At 44.6% G+C, this 17,131-nt stretch overlaps 1 protein-coding gene across 1 annotated transcript in view; it reads left to right on the top strand.

Moving 5' to 3' along the window:
• Positions 1 to 17,131, top strand: part of grin2ca (glutamate receptor, ionotropic, N-methyl D-aspartate 2Ca) — a gene marked incomplete at both ends in the record, with an annotated part of 125,170 nt that overhangs the window by 98,270 nt on the left and 9,769 nt on the right. The window contains 6 exons of the mRNA XM_080723949.1: positions 3,175 to 3,343; positions 5,115 to 5,268; positions 6,217 to 6,342; positions 6,853 to 7,082; positions 15,281 to 15,441; positions 16,096 to 16,283. Of these exons, the coding sequence (XP_080580075.1) occupies positions 3,175 to 3,343; positions 5,115 to 5,268; positions 6,217 to 6,342; positions 6,853 to 7,082; positions 15,281 to 15,441; positions 16,096 to 16,283 (1,028 nt within the window). The remainder of the gene's footprint in view (positions 1 to 3,174; positions 3,344 to 5,114; positions 5,269 to 6,216; positions 6,343 to 6,852; positions 7,083 to 15,280; positions 15,442 to 16,095; positions 16,284 to 17,131) is intronic.

Raw genomic sequence — 17,131 nt, 5'->3', positions numbered from 1 at the left:
CCCACATTGTGTTCCCCTTGCTCCCTTTTCCCCCCTTTGTTTGTTTGTGATTAATTTGTGTGGGATTTGTTTTGGTCCGCCCAGCTGTCCGTCCATCTGTCGCCGGCCATGACATAATGCCGCCAGGCTGGCTGTGAGAGACTCGTGGTCGGCCCGGTACTCTCACTCTCACTCTCTCTCCATCTCTCTCTCTCTCCATCTCTCTCTCTCTCTCTCTCTCTCTCTCTCTCTCTCGCCACAGCCACTGCCTTCTCCGTTTTCTCCTTTTTCTAAGAGCCCACGTAAACCCTCTATTCTTAGAAAATCTGACTTGAGATCTCTCTTTTTTTTTTCCTGGCACACCAAATCTCATTGCCAAAAATCGGCTTGTAGATCTGCTACAGTATAATATTATGGTTGGCTAGCCTCGGAGGCTTATTTTGGCCATCAGAAGAAAAATAAGCCTGGGCAAGCCCCCCTATAACTGTGCTGGTTCATGAAATTTTACTCAGATACTGAGGTGTGACATTTTTTATCGCACATCCCCAGAAAGTAAAGAAATAAGTGTTAAATTCGTACCTATCATTTTATAATGGATGATTTACTTTTCGGGCAAGTGGGCATGAACTTTGGGCAAGTGAACATGACCTGTACTTGCCCGACGGGCAAGTGCCTCTGAGACCTTAGTGTCAACCCCTGCATATAATGTAGGCCTATACTTTGTTGACTGGGGTTCTGTAATTGGTCCCATCCTTTTCCACTACTACAGAAATTGCCGACCTACAAGCTTGTTGATTGGCCATTTTGGCCAAATGTTTTCCTATTTTTAACCAATGTTCAACCTATTATCAATGTCCAGAATAGGGATGCTTCATGATCTACAAGCTCACAACGGGTCGTATATGAGCTTCTAGCTCTGTTATTTTCAAAAAACATTTACAAAACACATTTTTGGACACTGCTCCTACAGATTTTAAAATCACGCAAAGTGGTACACAGTATCTCTAAAGTCATGTCATCAACATGGATCTGTCCCATTTCCCATATTCCCTCCTGATTGACTACGATTGCCTTCCAAAGTTTGTGTATGCAACCTGACGGCCTCTTATCTCCCGATTAGGGAGTCTTACTGGTAGATATTTTAGAAATGTCAGCCCCTGCCTCTCTAACATTCTCTGCACGTCCCTGATCCACTCCGGCTCGGGCCTTAGCTTCATGAATTCATGACTCATGATTCTAGGAATCATTGATGTTGTTCTCATTATCCCCCAAAAATTGCTTTTGCTGAGAACTCTTTAGAGAGTGCCCTCAATAGATAACTCATAATGAGAGGTTAACGACGTCTTTTATGAATCAAAACCGGCACGTCTTTTTAGATGGATGGGAACGCCGCTGTGTTGAGGGACACCAGTAGCCAAACACAGTGCTGGGAAGTAACTAGTACACTTACTTAAGTTTTGCACTTTGCTTAAAGGGATATTCCACTTTATAAAAAAAAACTTTTGGTGATTTTATCGTCCAACATCCTGGACAGGTTTTAATTTACTTGGTTCAATATTTAGATATTTGGTATTCATTTCAACAGACACTCCCCATCCAGGGCCCATTCCTATACAAACCCATTGTAACTTCAAACTCCATTTTAACTAGATTTGTCAAAAACACACATCTTTTTTTCTGGTGACTCATACTGTACTACGTACCCTCCTAATACATGAGCTGGTCATGTTTTTTAGAGAAAAAAAAAACGGAAAAATTACAATATAAAATCACTGTTCAGATGAAACGCAGTCACTGATTAGCCCCGTCATTTTGATTTCTCATCAGTGGTGGAACAAGTACTGTCACAGTCACAGACTTTGCCTGTCTTGTCTATAGGTCTTGTATTTCTATGCGTTATGTTTATGTTCTAGTTTTCATGGTTCTATGTTGTCTTCCCCACATTGTTCTATGTTACTTTACACCACTGTTTCTCATACTGTTCTGATGCTGTGGGGAACGTGTAGTCTGGCTTATGCAGGGCTCTAAAAGCATTCTGCTCTGACCTCCAAATGAAACCGTGTGAGACCATCAGGTGTGTGAGAGACAGTTGGCATTTCATACACAGTCTATCTCTGGAGAGCAGGGAGGGAAAACTCACCGGAGCAGAGGTTGACGTTTCACCCAAATATTCGTATTTTTGAGCGCTGCCTTCATATGATAACCTAATCATATTCACCCATGCTTCTCTCTCACTCTCTGTCGGTCTTGTATCTCTATCGCTCTCTGTCTCTGTCTGAGGACTGTATAGGTGTGGTTTTCTCTTTTGAACAATCTATTTTTTAAGACCCAAGTATATTCTGCGACAATTTTACTTATTTTTATTTTTTGACATACACCTTTACAATTTTATGTCTGGAATGGCTAAGCTTGCAATCTGTATCACAAGACACTGTGCCTGCCAGAGTTGGTTCTTTGCTTCTAATGGAAAGTTATACTTTTATGTTTTTTTTTTGTGTATAGTTGTATGGTCTTGGTTGGTTTTTGGGGTTTGTTGACAAACTGTTCTATGGATTAATTGTTACAATAATATCTTCTTTCGTGTATCATCGTCCTCGATGATTGGTTGGCGACATTTTATTTCAAAAGATTTCAAGTTTTTCCACGTACCTTTGAAAAAAAATCGCTGAATACTCTGTGTCGCGCGCATCTGTGCACTTGAGAATTCAAAAGACGGCCACGGCTCTTCTAGAATCGGAAAATATTAATTGTTCTACCTCGACAAACCATTTGAAAGATATAAGCGTCCGAGTGCAGCATGCATGCGCCCAGCCCCTCTCCCAATACCAAGAGGATTTCTTTTCTTCTTTTTCCCCAAAAAAGGGAAGGGCTGTTTTGGTTTCCGGTTAGGTCATGAGTCATGACGTCATCGGGCGACGTACCTCAGAATCAAAAGATATTTATTGAACCATAGGCTATAGCGACCAGCGCCATCCAGCGTCAAAAAACTAAAGTCGTTAAAATCGGTACGTGGCAGAGAATGAGTTTTATTAAAGTCCTTTTAAAATAGAATTGGAAAGATGTGTGTGTGTGTGTGTGTGTGTGTGTGTGTGTGTGTGTGTGTGTGCGTGTGCGCGCGCGTGCGTGCGTGCGTGCGTGTGTGTGTGTTTTAAGTGCTTTTAAAATTCAAAATGCCCTTTCTCTATCTCTCTCCAGCATTGTGGGTCACACGGAGCCCTACACCAAGTTGTGCTGTAAAGGCTTCTGCATCGACATCCTGAAGAAGCTGTCCCGAAACATCAAGTTCTCCTACGACCTCTACCTGGTCACCAACGGCAAGCACGGCAAGCTGGTCCGCGGCATCTGGAACGGCATGATTGGAGAGGTAAAGAACAGACAGGTTCATTTCAACATGATCGCCTTTCGGGGCTATTATTTTTGTTATCATCCAAACACAGTGTGCCACGATTTTCCATCATTCACTGCGCTTTATTTCGAAGAGCCCCGGATGCCACGATCGTGTCCATGTTGTGGAAATTCACTAACCCCAGATGTAGACCAAGAAGGCTCAAAGAAGGAGAAGACACCCACCCGGAAGTTGGCACACCACTGCGCCATGACACTTTTGGGTGGCGGAAGTGGCACCGCTAATGTTATTCAACGAACCTCCGGTGACACTTCCGCCACCCAAAGTGTCATGGCGGATGGCCATGGAGCCTAAAATGACGTCGGTGTCCATTCCTTCTTTGATCTTCCTTGATTCAGACCAGGATGTTTACTTTCACACGGAGAAGAAAGATTTACTGTGTTTTCCCCCTATCGAGAAATGGAGTCAAAAGTACAAAATACATTTACTTAAGTACAGTAGTCAAGTAAATGCTCTTAGCTACTGTCCAAACCACTGTAAATAGTGAGTATAAACATCCCATTCCTTCAGACAACCAACGCAACGACCTTTGGTCGGCGGTGATTAGGGGAACGCCCGCTCCCTGCGGGCAGACGCTTTGTCAGCCAGAGGCCTTTAAGACTGATTTATTCTCGCCTGCTTGCTGGCGTCACGGCTCTGTGAAACAGCGGATGTACAAGCTCACAGCGCGTCGCCCTGCGGCACGCTGTGAGCTTGTACATCTGCTGCGAGACGGCACAGGGGGCGAGTACAAGTCATGGCATTACGTAACGTGGTATTACGCTATCCGCCCATGCGATACCTAGTAATGGATTAGGGATTAGGATTGGTGGCAGATCAGGGCCCCCACGGGACCGTGTATAGCAACCAAAAGACATCAAACATAACCCCGGGATAGGCTTTTGACTTGTGCATGTCTTGCAGGTAGCAGACTGTACAATTTTGAGGTACTTTTACTTCAGAAGCAAATATTGTTCGTGTTTTACCCCACTGCAATTATTTTGACAGCTTTGTTACTATAGTAACTTTGTAGATTTAGATCATTATCACAAAGCATACAATTAAGCCGATGATTAAGGGCTGATTAAAGGCATATTCCACCGTGCTGAAATCAGGCTGATCCGGTGTGTCTCGGGAGCGCAAAGCAGGGGTGCAAAGCAGGGCTTGCACCCCGCTATTAAAATAAAAATCGAATAAATCTTCTTTTTACAATAAAGACCTAGTTTATAGCCGATCTACAGGCTCAGGCTCACAACGCCTTGCATTGTGAACTAATACGTCTGCTATTATTTTTGTTTGCTGGTTTGACACATTTTCCAAAACAATTCAGCCCCACCTTTACCAGCTAAAATATTAAAGCGATGAACACATTCATGCGTTACTAATTACGATCAGACAATACGACTGAAATGGACCAAAGTGCATAATGCATTATGTATTTTGAAGCCAAGGCAATGTTGCTCAAGTAGACAAGGCCAACGGTAACAGAGTATTTCTAAATGGTGGTATTGCATTTACTCCAGCAATATGGGAGTGAGAAAGAGGCGGTACATCATGGTGAGGCACAATAAGCCTTTGCCTGTCAACGTTGCCCGCCTGTATTACGAGATTTATCCCAAAGGTCGTCGGCGACCCTCCCCTTATCATAGCCCCTGTTCGGACGGAGTACGATTTATGACGCAGAGCGCCGAACATACATAAAAGTACAACCCCCACCTCTACCGACCTCCCTTTGGCCTTTCGTCCGCAGGTGTTCTACAAGAGGGCCGACATGGCGATCGGCTCGCTGACCATCAACGAGGAGCGCTCGGAGATCATCGACTTCTCGGTGCCCTTCGTGGAGACGGGGATCAGCGTGATGGTGGCCCGGAGCAACGGGACCGTCTCGCCCTCCGCCTTTCTAGGTGAGCAGTGGCCTAAAGTAACTAAGTACATATACTTAAGCACTCTACTTATGAACAATTTTGAGGTATTTGTACTTTACCTGAGTATTTCCAATTTCCAATACTTCTACTCCTCTACATCTCAGAGGCAAATATTTTACTTTTACTCCACTGTCTACAATTATTTGAAAACTTGAGTTACTATTTACTTTGCAGATATAAATAATAATATTACAAAACATACATTAAACACTTTAGCCCTATTTTATACCTATAGGTTATTTGAAAATAGCCGATCTACAAGCTCACAACGGGGGCAGTTCTCCATTCCTAAACCTGCCATTCTTACCCACTGCCATTCCTACTGAGGTTAGGGTTAGGGTTTGGTTTAGGTGGTCATGCCTCCGTAGGAATGGCAGTGCGTAGGAATGGCAGGTTTTACCCGCTCACAACATGCTGCATCGTGCCACGTTGTGAGCTTGTAGATCTGCTACTTTCAAACATGTTGTACTTTTTACTTTTGGTCACATTTTGATGCCAACACTTTCATACTTTGACTCCAGTACATTTTGACTTCCGGACTTTCACTTGCGACGGAGCATTTCTATACATTGCAGTATTGATACCTTTACTCATAGGTAAAGAAAGTGAGTACTTTTTTCCACCACTGTAGGGGAGCAGCTCCCTCGCAGCAGGCCTGTCGTCAGGGTGAAGAGCACATTTTCCATATAATAATTGCCCTATACTGCATTTGTTCTGGGTCCTTAACCATGTCACCCCTAGTAGTGTCTAGTAGCATGATCATGACGATCTCTCACCTACTGTATTCGCGAGTATACAGACAAACAGGTTGTGAGTACAGAGCCAATGGTGCCCCGTAAGACGTTGGTTCTCGACCTTTTCAGAATGTGATCCGTGCATAGATTACATTTTTGAATGTTGAACGTTGCCTTTGTGTCTGTTGTGCAGAGCCCTACAGCCCAGCGGTGTGGGTGATGATGTTCGTCATGTGCCTGACTGTGGTGGCCCTCACCGTGTTTTTCTTCGAGTACTGCAGTCCGGTCGGGTACAACCGCAGCCTGGTCAGCGCCAAAGGTGAGTCGCGACCATTATCCTTTTTTTTTTCTACCATGGTCACGTTCTGAGGGGGTCCCCAGTTAAGGATCGATGGTTCGGATTTTTTTTCTTCATTTTTTCTAAATGAGTAGTTCTCAAACTTCAAAATGTCAAGGTCTCCCCTTAACTGACAGTATACAAATGAAACCAAATGGACCCTTAAGGGTTGTATAGGGTTGTATACTGTCAGAGTTACATACTGTACTTGTAAGGATCAATTTAGACCTCCAAAAGGAACATAGAGTGTCCCTGGTCCCCAATTTTAGGATGACTGGCCTAAATGGTCTGTTACTCCTTTTTCTTTTAGTTGTTGTTACTTTGTACTGTAGGTGGATGTACTGTTAAGTAACTTGAAAAATAACCATAAAAACCCAACATAAATAGAATAAGAAGATTGAATTGTGATACAGCTTGGGAACATAGTGTGATATTGTATTTTTCCAGATCGCTCACCCCTAAAGCAGACCCTCTCTCTCTCTCTCTCCCCAGATCCCGGAGGTCCCACCTTCACCATCGGGAAGTCGGTGTGGCTGCTGTGGGGCATCGTGTTCAACAACTCGGTGCCCATCGAGAACCCCAAAGGGACCACCAGTAAGATCATGGTGCTGGTGTGGGCCTTCTTCGCTGTCATCTTCCTGGCCTCCTACACAGCCAACCTGGCCGCCTTCATGATCCAGGAGCAGTACATCGACACCGTGTCTGGACTGAGCGACAAGAAGGTACTTACACCCGCTCGGGCACATGCTCACATAAGACAGCAAAGGAGGTTTGAGCCCCTGCCCTTTTATCCCTATAAAACTTGACACTCCAGACCATGAATGCAGCATTCACTATGGTGAAAGAAATGCAAACGTCATACGCCAAGGCAAACTCTCCTGAATTTGAACTCAGCGTTGAAATAATTTGTGCTCTGCGTAGACTCTATATCCATGTCGTACACCGCATCTTCAGTAGCTAAAGTTCAAGGTTGCACTCCGAAAATACAGTAGCTGATCTACAAGCTCTCAACCAGTCACAGCACAGCGCATTGAGAGCTTGTAGATCCGCTATTTCAGCATTTTCCTTTGGCCAAAAGTGCCCTTTTAGGGAATTTCAGCCCCTGCCATAGTGGGGCAGCTTAATGTTAAAAAAAAGGAAAGTAAGGCTGGGAACCCATTTGGTAAAAAGAAAATAAAAGTTATGTATTTCTTAGGGCTGGGACTTTAACTGATTAATTGCGATTCATTAATTACAGAAAATTAACGTGATTAAAAAAAAATATGCATTTTAATCGCATTTAGTTTTTGCACCACAGAACCTTCAGTTTCGGGCATACCGATCATAGCGATGCACGAAAATGCTTCTCAGGTAAAATATTGATATGCGATTAAAATGCGATTAATTGCGATTAATTAATTACAAAGCCTGTAATTAATTCGATTCATTTTTTTTAATCGCATCCCAGCCCTAATATTTCTACATTGCAGTATTGATACTTGTACTCAAAGTCACACATCCATCACAAAGTGCTTCATCCATCAGCGGTGCATTATTACATCATGTAACATCAAACATGGCCTGCAGGCAGCAGAGCCCCTGTGTGTGATCCTCAGGTCCAGCAGCGTATGGGGAGCCCTCTGTGGGTCGATACGGGCTTCAGAAGCGTATGGGGAGCCCTCTGTGGGTCGATATGGGCTTCAGAAGCCACTCCAGACAAGCCAAATCCACGCTAAAGCCTCTGCAGCAGCCATGATTTGTCTCTCTCTTTGCTTCACGGCCACGCAGGGATTAGAGAGGAGAGGTCCGAGGCTGTCCACGGCTCTCTTTTCACTGTTCACGGCCCAGACGACGCCTTTTACTAGTCTGCCCACGTCGTGGCCATTATAGCTCTGGGCTTTGTGGACACAAAGCGAGAGAAACAGAGAGGGAGGGAGAGAGAGAGAGAGAGAGAGAGAGAGAGAGAGAGAGAGAGAGTGTGCGAGAGAGTGAGAGAGAATTTATATATTTCTATATATCGTCGCTGTCAGGCAGGCCATCATTCATCATACAAAATAAAGTGTTGCACAAAAGTAGTGAAACTAGCAGATCTACGAGCAAACAAAGCCTCGAGATGCAAGGCAGTGTGTGCTTGTTTTGGACATGCTGTACAAGGTTTCCACCCCACAACGACTGGGGGCTATCTGATAATCTGCAAAGTAACTAAAGTTTTCAAATAATTGTAGTAGAGTAAAATTACAATATTTGGATCCGATATGTAGTGGAGTAGAAGTAAGAAATGGAAATCGTAAATACTCAAGTAAAGTTTGGATGGCAGCCATAATGTGGCTGGAGGGAGGAGGAGGAGCTGCCCTGACTCTCCTCTCCTTTCTGACCAATGACATCGTCTCTGACTGTCCGGTGGTAAAAAAATAGCAAGCTCAGAACGCGTAGCAAAACTTGTGGATCTATACTATTTTTGATACTGTGATGCTCAAGACTAGTATGATCACGTAAGGCTTCAATTTATGAGAAAAAACTAACAAACACCAAAAGTTCATTTTCTGATGAGTCTATAGATTCATATTGCCGTCGGGCACAAACCTCGCAGATCCAAAATGGAGGTTTCTGCTCGACAACGATACATGACAAGTTTTACAAGTGCAGGGTCACAAAAGTGCTTCTCGCAGAATCAAAAGATACACAATATGATTATTATTACATCTAACAATGCTTCTCCTCCATTCACGTTTGGTGATCGTAGCCTTGGCCAGGAAAATTTAATGTCTTCAGGCGGTAACCATCGATCATCAGGTGTTTCGACCCGTGAACCCTTTGCTACACCCTCCTGATGGCCGGGTCGGCAGTGGTGGCCAAATCACTGCCCATCTCCTCCTCCTGGCCAAGGCTAACACCAAAAGACTAACACCAAAAATGTAATAACGGGAAATGCCCAGCATTCTGCCCGCCAACAACAACGGTATTTGCACAGAATCCAGCCAGACTGAGTCACAGGGACGCGGGGAGGACGCTGCATTGTTTGCCCAGCTGTGCGGGGACATCTCAGCTAGAGATAATTAAAATGAGACACGTGGACCGACCGGTGAGGAAAGAAAGTGACCTTGCGTCAGAGCCTTTCAGAGAGAGGACAGCGTGAGCGAAAACGTCGTAAAGGGGACACTCGGGGTGCGTTGTTGATCCCCCGTCTAATGGACGCTTCCGTGAGCCGTGTCCTCAGCTATATGTCCTCATTAAGGGTGTAACGATACATATAATAGCGATACGATATGCATCACGATACATGGCTGACGATACGATACATGGACGTCGATATTGATTCATTCATGGCGATACGATTCGATTCAATGATTTAAAATCGATATAGTAACTATTTAGCAAAGACATTAAATCTGTGTTTTAAGGGAAAATCTATTATTAAGGATATAAATAGTAAACACTGTGATTCTCTAGCAAATACATGGACATTATATTTCAATACAAATGGACAAACCTGCACCTTGACATGAACACAGACATTACACACATCTATCGATAGACCAAGAGTAGCTATATGGAATGGAATTAGTAAATAAAAGCAATTAGACCCCTCTTTTTTATTTTCCGTCTTAAAATTGACAAATAAAAGGCAAAATACTTAGTTTCCATATAATCGATTATTTTCATTGCAAAACGATTCGTTACCCATTATCTGCATTGTAAAACCATGCGATACAAAACGATACAATATTTTGCTTTTGCATATCGATATTCTAGATCAGGGGTCTTCAACAGGGGGTCCGGGACCCCAGAGTTACTACAGGGGGTCCTCCAAATCTTTGAGTGGTATAAACTTTTTTTCTTCTTTTTTATATTAACCACTTGAACCCTAATGTCCATATTCTGAGAACTTTAGCCAAAAATAGCAGATCTACAAGCTCACAACGCCTCGCGCTGCGAGGCGCTGTGAGCTTGTAGATCTGCTATTTTCGGCAAAGAGGTTTGGTGTAGAGGGGAAAAGAGCAGAGTAAGTATGGAGTGAAAGGTCAAGTTTATTAAACATTGATGGTTCAAGTGGTTAAATATCTGAAAACATTAATTGACATGAATCCAAAATACAGTGATGATTGTGCTGTCAAACGATGAAACTATAAGGAATCTACGAAAAGGTTGTGGGGGTCCCCGGTTCATCTCTCTCTCAAGTAATGGGTCCTTGGCCTGAAAACGTTGAAGACCCCTGTTCTAGATCATTGCAAATTAAAATCGTTTTTTTTTTTATTCAGTTACTATATCGTTACACCCCTAGTACTCATGTATGGATAGTGAGGACAAGTCCTTGTGATGTGCGCACAGCACATCATGTTGGTGCCATGTTTACGCCCCCCTCTATCACTGGTGTGTAAACAATACGGACCCCACCTCTCTGGATGTAATCATGGTTCTGGGGACGTTGGGAGTGCTGGTGTCACTGGAGTTGCAGATTATCAATTATTAAGAGTGGTGTAGGGGCGATATTGCAAAAAGGATCCGCTCCCGAAACCTTTGGCCCTTGCCAGCCTGGGCTTGTGATTGCGTCCCGTTGCAATTTAGCATGGCGAGCGAACAGGGTGCGTTGATTGCCCCATCTAATGGACACTTCCGTGAGCCGTGTCCTCAGCTATAATTATGTCCTCATGTATGGATAGCGAGGACAAGTCCTTGTGGTGTACACACAGCACGTCACGTTGGTGCCATGTCTACGTGTCTACGCCCCCTCCGTCTGTAAACAATACGGACCCCCCTCTCTCGATGTAATCATGGTTCTGGGGACATGCGCGCCACGTGTGTAGGGAGTGATGGTGTCAATGGAGTCGCGGAATATCATTATTAAGAGTAGTGCAGGGGCGATATTGCAAAAAGGATCCGCTCGTGAAACCTTGGCCCTTGCCAGCCATGGGCGTGTGATTGCATCCCGTTGCAATTTAGCATGGCCTAGCGAACGGGGTGCGTTGATTCCCCCATCTAATAGACGCTTCCGTGAGCCATGTCCTCATGTTTGGATAGTGAGGACAAGTCCTTGTGATGTTGGTGACATGTTTACGCCCTCCTCTGTCACTGGTGTGTAAACAATACGGACCGCCCTCTCTCGATGTAATCATGGTTCTAGGCTGGGGACATGTGCGCCACGCGTGTAGGGAGTGCTGGTGTCAATGGAGTTGCAGGAATATCATTATTAAGAGTAGTGCAGGGGCGATATTGCAAAAAGGATCCACTCGCGAAACCTTGGCCCTTGCCAGCCATGGGCGTGTGATTGCATCCCGTTGCAATTTAGCATGGCCTAGCGAACAGGGTGCGTTGATTCCCCCATCTAATAGACGCTTCCGTGAGCCATGTCCTCATGTTTGGATAGTGAGGACAAGTCCTTGTGATGTTGGTGACATGTTTACGCCCTCCTCTGTCACTGGTGTGTAAACAATACGGACCGCCCTCTCTCGATGTAATCATGGTTCTGGGGACGTGCGCGCCACGCGTGTAGGGAGTGCTGGTGTCAATGGAGTTGCGGAATATCATTATTAAGAGTAGTGCAGGGGCGATATTGCAAAAAGGATCCGCTCGCGAAACCTTGGCCCTTGCTGGCCATGGGCGTGTGATTGCGTCCCGTTGCAATTTAGCATGGCGAGCGAGCGGAAAGAGACCCCCCAGTCACCTCTGGAAAGTAATCTCGTCGTGATATGAGGGCACAACAGAGGTCTGTGTGGTTGTATGTAAGGCCGACCCCCCCACACACACACACATGCACGAAGGCAAGGTTTATTGCAAGGCAATCTGCATTGAGTTTAATTACATACTCTAGTCGAGTGGTTGTCAAAATATTTGTGTCCACGGTTCACCAAAGGGCAACTAACTGGCTCACCTGGCTGTATGTAGGGATATTTTTTTTACTATCGCGTACCGCAGGGTACTGCTGGGGGTACGTGAGAAAAACTAGAAAATGTGAATTATGTATTTTACGCTTATGGTTAATGATAAAACATTGACAGAGATGGTAATTTTAATTTTGATGCAATTTTAAGAGGGAAAATAAAAAAGAGGGGTCTAATTACTTTTCCATTCCATATAGCTACTTGTCATGGTGCAGGTTTGTCCATATGTGTTGAAATACAATGTCCATGTATTTGCTAGAGAATCACAGCGTTTACTTATTTATATCCATAATAATCGATTTTCCCTTTAAAAATCTGCTCTATTGACACGTTTCACACAGATTTAATGTCTTTGCTAAATAGTTACTATATCGATTTTAAATCATTGAATCGAATTCTATCGTATCGCCATGAATGAACCAACATCGTCCATGTATCGTATCGTTAACCATGTATCGTGGTGCTTATCGTATCGTTGTTAATATATAACGTTACACCCCTAGTACTCAGCATACAGTGCAGGTTAACCCCTACCTCCCCCTCAACAAACCCCATCGCCAGCTAATTAAAAAGACCAGGCACCGGCATCTGCTCAGGAACCATGCAAGTCGGAAATGCATGCTCCACACGGTTATGCAACACCCGTCTGTCTGTCTGTCTGTCTGTCTGTCTGTCTGTCTGTCTGTCTCTTTCATGGCCATACATGGATTTCTGTGCCAGGCACCCTCAAATATGGAGTCCGGGCCAGTCTGTGATGTCAGTGCTATGTTGTCATATCGATGACATCAGTGTACTCCATATATGGTGTGGGGGAGATCTGCTACTCCGACCCAGAGCCTTGTATTAGAGAGAGTCACGCCATTTACTTCATGGGGGCCAGGTCTTCTACATACACAACTATTGGCGAAAAGTGATGCATGGAGTCTATGAGGGAAAATACATTCAAGTTACGTGAACCATGTGACCGTCGCTTGTTTCTGACCCCAGCATTGGCAGAACTCTCTAATACATGGTTCTACTGCGACCGACTTTTCCACTCTGCAAACCACTCCCTCCAGATCCTCTGCGACGTGCACACCGAGTTCGACATTGGTCCCCATATGCTTATACTGTACATGGGCATATCGGGTCGGATTGGCGGTTCTGGACAAACCGCCCACCCAACTGAGTCGATGTTGGCCGCTGCACCCCCTCGGGTTTGAAGTCAATCGCTCGGACGCGTTCCCTGAGAATCGTGAACTACAGACGCACAGGCGGACAGAGATTTCCGCACACTTAGAGAAGGATGTACCACTGTCAAAGACAAACACAAAAGGGGGATCAATTAAAAATAGATGTTTAGCACAGACATGCGGGGGGGGGGGGGGGGGGGGTCATGGCACAAACACAAGGTTAATTTTGGGAACACTGCGTCCTCTAAACCACAGAATTAGAAGTGCAAATTAACACGGGGAAAGGCTAAGGAGATAATTGACTAAACAGCACTTGAGGGCATGTGTGGGAATCAGAGGATAGCGTGCCTGGTGCGTGCGAGGTTGGAGAGAGTAGATTTACCCAAGTACTTTTTTAAGGTACCTTTACTAGTTCCATGTTTTTTGATACGTTATGCTTTTACTCCAATACAACTCAGAGGCAATTGTACTTTGCCTTATTACTGTATTTCTTTCACAACAATTATTTGACCGGACTTTAGTTACTTTAAGTAACATTTTGAATACAGTTAGTGTTTCTACATTGTGGTATTGCTACTTTAACCTTTTCTTCTGCTTTAGGTCCACTGCCTGCCTAACCCAGATAATGAATAGCATATCCATGCATGCACACTGCACAGTACACATAGAATGAAGAAATGACATGCCTTATTTCCATTTTTCTGCAATAACCACACCTGGTTACAGATGGACAGCTTTTTTTGCATGTGCTACATGCATGCATAGCTGTTAATTAATTTGACACATACACCAATACCTCATTTCAAGCTGTCTTCGTAGGTATACCTCGCATGTTGAGACCTCGATGAAGGTACATTTCCGATATATTGCCCAGTCTTACTATATATATCTCCATGAAATCAAGTCTCCATGGTGTGAGTAATCATTTTGTGGGTGAACTATTCTATTCCTTTAAGCACTGTGGGGGGAGGGGCTGTCACCGTGCACATCAACCTATCAAGGCCCGGTGTCACAGCAGAGTCGTGCTGAAAGACGCAGCGGGGCGCTGCTCAATAATCCCATCAAACTGACTTATACTTTCACATGACATGAGCGGCGAGCGAGAGAGAGAGAGAGAGAGAGAGAGAGAGAGAGAGAGAGAGAGAGAGAGAGAGAGCGATGTGATGAATCTATCATTTATATGTGTTCCATCTGCCCCCCTCTCTCTGTCTCTGTCTCCACCATCTTCGCTATCCACCCTCTCTCTCTCCTTCTCTCTCTCTCTCTCTCTCTCTCTCTCTCTCTCTCTCTCAGTGGCGTCAATTCAGAAAAAGCTAAGGTATGGCAACATACCTTCGCGCGCGTGCAAGACACCAGTCATGTTGCCATACCTTAACAACAGGCATGATACTTTTTTTTTTTTTTTTTAAATAAGTACATTTTATTTATTTTATTTTTTTCCGGTTGTTCAAGTGCAGCTAAACTTGGCATGTTAGTAAACGTGCCACAATTAACAATAATGCATTGCACCTGTGCAGCTGACCTGCGGAACCTGGGAATATAGGCTACCATTTTGTCAAGATGGGGAGAATACAATTGTGGAGAATATAATTCTAAGCAACTTTTATTTTCCCCCCTGGAGCCAGGGTACGGCAGCTGCATACCCCTGCCATACCCAATTGACGCCACTGCTCTCTCTCTCTCTCTCTCTCTCTCTCTCTCACTCTCTCTCTCTCTCTCTCTCTCTGCAACTGTCTGTACGTCTGTCTGACTGTCTCTCTCACTTCCTCTCTCCCTCCCCCTCCCCCTCCCTCCCCCTCCCTCTCTCTCCCCACCTCTCTCTCTCTCTCTCTCCCCCTCCCTCCCTCCCTCTCTCCCTCCCTCCCTCCCTCCCTCTCTTTCCCGCTACAGTTTCAGAAGCCCCAGGAGCAGTATCCGCCGTTCCGTTTTGGGACGGTCCCAAATGGCAGCACCGAGCGCAACATAAGGAGCAACTACCCGGAGATGCACGCCCACATGGTCAAATACAACCAGAAGGGCGTGGAGGATGCCCTCAACAGCCTCAAAACAGGGTAGGCCTCTGACATGAAACAGCAACACAGGGTAGGCCTCTGCCATGAAACAGCAACACAGGGTAGGTCTTTGACCACGCAACAGCAAAACAGGGTAGGCCTCTGACCACGCAACAACAAAACAGGGTAGGCCTCTGACCACGCAACAACAAAACAGGGTAGGCCTCTGACCACGCAACAACAAAACAGGGTAGGCCTCTGACCACGCAACAACAAAACAGGTTAGGCCTCTGACCACACAAAAAAAAGAGGTTCACAAAAAAACATGTCACAGACTGTGTCTGTAGCAAATATGTGGACTTTTTTTTGTCACATAACCACTTTAGCTATAATCTTTTTATACTTTGGCCATTCAAAATTAGCAGATCTACAAGCCCATAGCGCAGATTTTAAATGTTTTCATCCCACGATTTTGTAACCCGGTGTCAACTATCTAATGCAATCCTGGGCGCTACACTCCCTCTGCCAAATATTTGCTTCTGGGCGGTCCCTGGAACACAATATTTTGAGATGGTGGTCCGCGGTCAAATGCATATAATAGTCCTTGACTTTAAAAACTTTGAGCACCACAGATAAAGAAACATAAGTTGTTGAAAAATGTGTTATAAAAATGTGTTATAAAGTATAAAATAACATCCTCTCTCTCTCTATCAGTAAACTGGACGCGTTCATCTATGACGCAGCGGTGCTGAACTACATGGCGGGCAAAGACGAGGGCTGTAAGCTGGTGACCATCGGCAGTGGGAAGGTGTTCGCCACCACCGGCTACGGCATCGCCCTGCAGAAGGAGTCTCGTTGGAAACGACCCATAGACCTTGCTCTGCTCCAGTTCCTGGCTGACGGTACACACTGTATATTTATATAATATACAGTATAATTTATGTAGAGCCCTTTACCAATAGGTGCTCTACCGCGAGGGGCAACGAGGGTTTACAAAGTTTGACGCGTGTCCATAAAATTCCAATGTCCAGAGCAGAGCAGTGATATATCGTTGGATATGCCAATCCATTTATTTGCATAAAGAACAATAATATATACAGTAAAAAAGACACTGAACACCGCCCTGTACGGCCCTCATGAAAACACGGTCGAAAGCGGTTTGCTTCCAAACTCATTGCACACCTGACTGCAATTCACCCTTTGTCAAGTCCTTCCCATTGTCCTGCCCCTCTCCACACCCATTGGTTGCTGTGTCTTGGTGGGACATTCAGTGGGACATTCCATCCACTGCCATGTTAATTCAGTTGCTTCATATTGTTATTCTGTGTGCTCAATTCTAATTCTTGACTAAACTTTGTTTCAGTCAATTGGAGCTGCTCAGTGGCAGCATAGTGAATCAGCATGTTTTTAAATGTTTTTATTTCTCCAAAAATTATGTTTTAGCTAATTCAACATAAAAAAGGCGGAACCAGGGCGGAACAAGGCAGATAGAGCCTGCTGGTTGGTCAGTCAGGGACCAACCAGGAGGCTAACAAAGGGTGAATCGCCCACTGCCGGGTATAAATCAGTAACCATAGAAACAAACTCATTGACGGATTGAAAGCAACCAAAGCAACCACCTGATATTGACATGCTATCATTTCTGGTAACAAGGCCATTGATTTAAAATAAAGACAACAAAATAAATACAAATGTCATTTTGGCTCCAGCAATGTATATTATGTATATGTATGTATGTATGTATAATACA

Source organism: Nannobrachium achirus, assembly GCF_963921795.1.
Source record: "Nannobrachium achirus genome assembly, chromosome: 4".
Taxonomy (NCBI): Eukaryota; Metazoa; Chordata; class Actinopteri; order Myctophiformes; family Myctophidae; genus Nannobrachium; species Nannobrachium achirus.
This window is presented reverse-complemented; position numbering and strand designations above follow the sequence as displayed.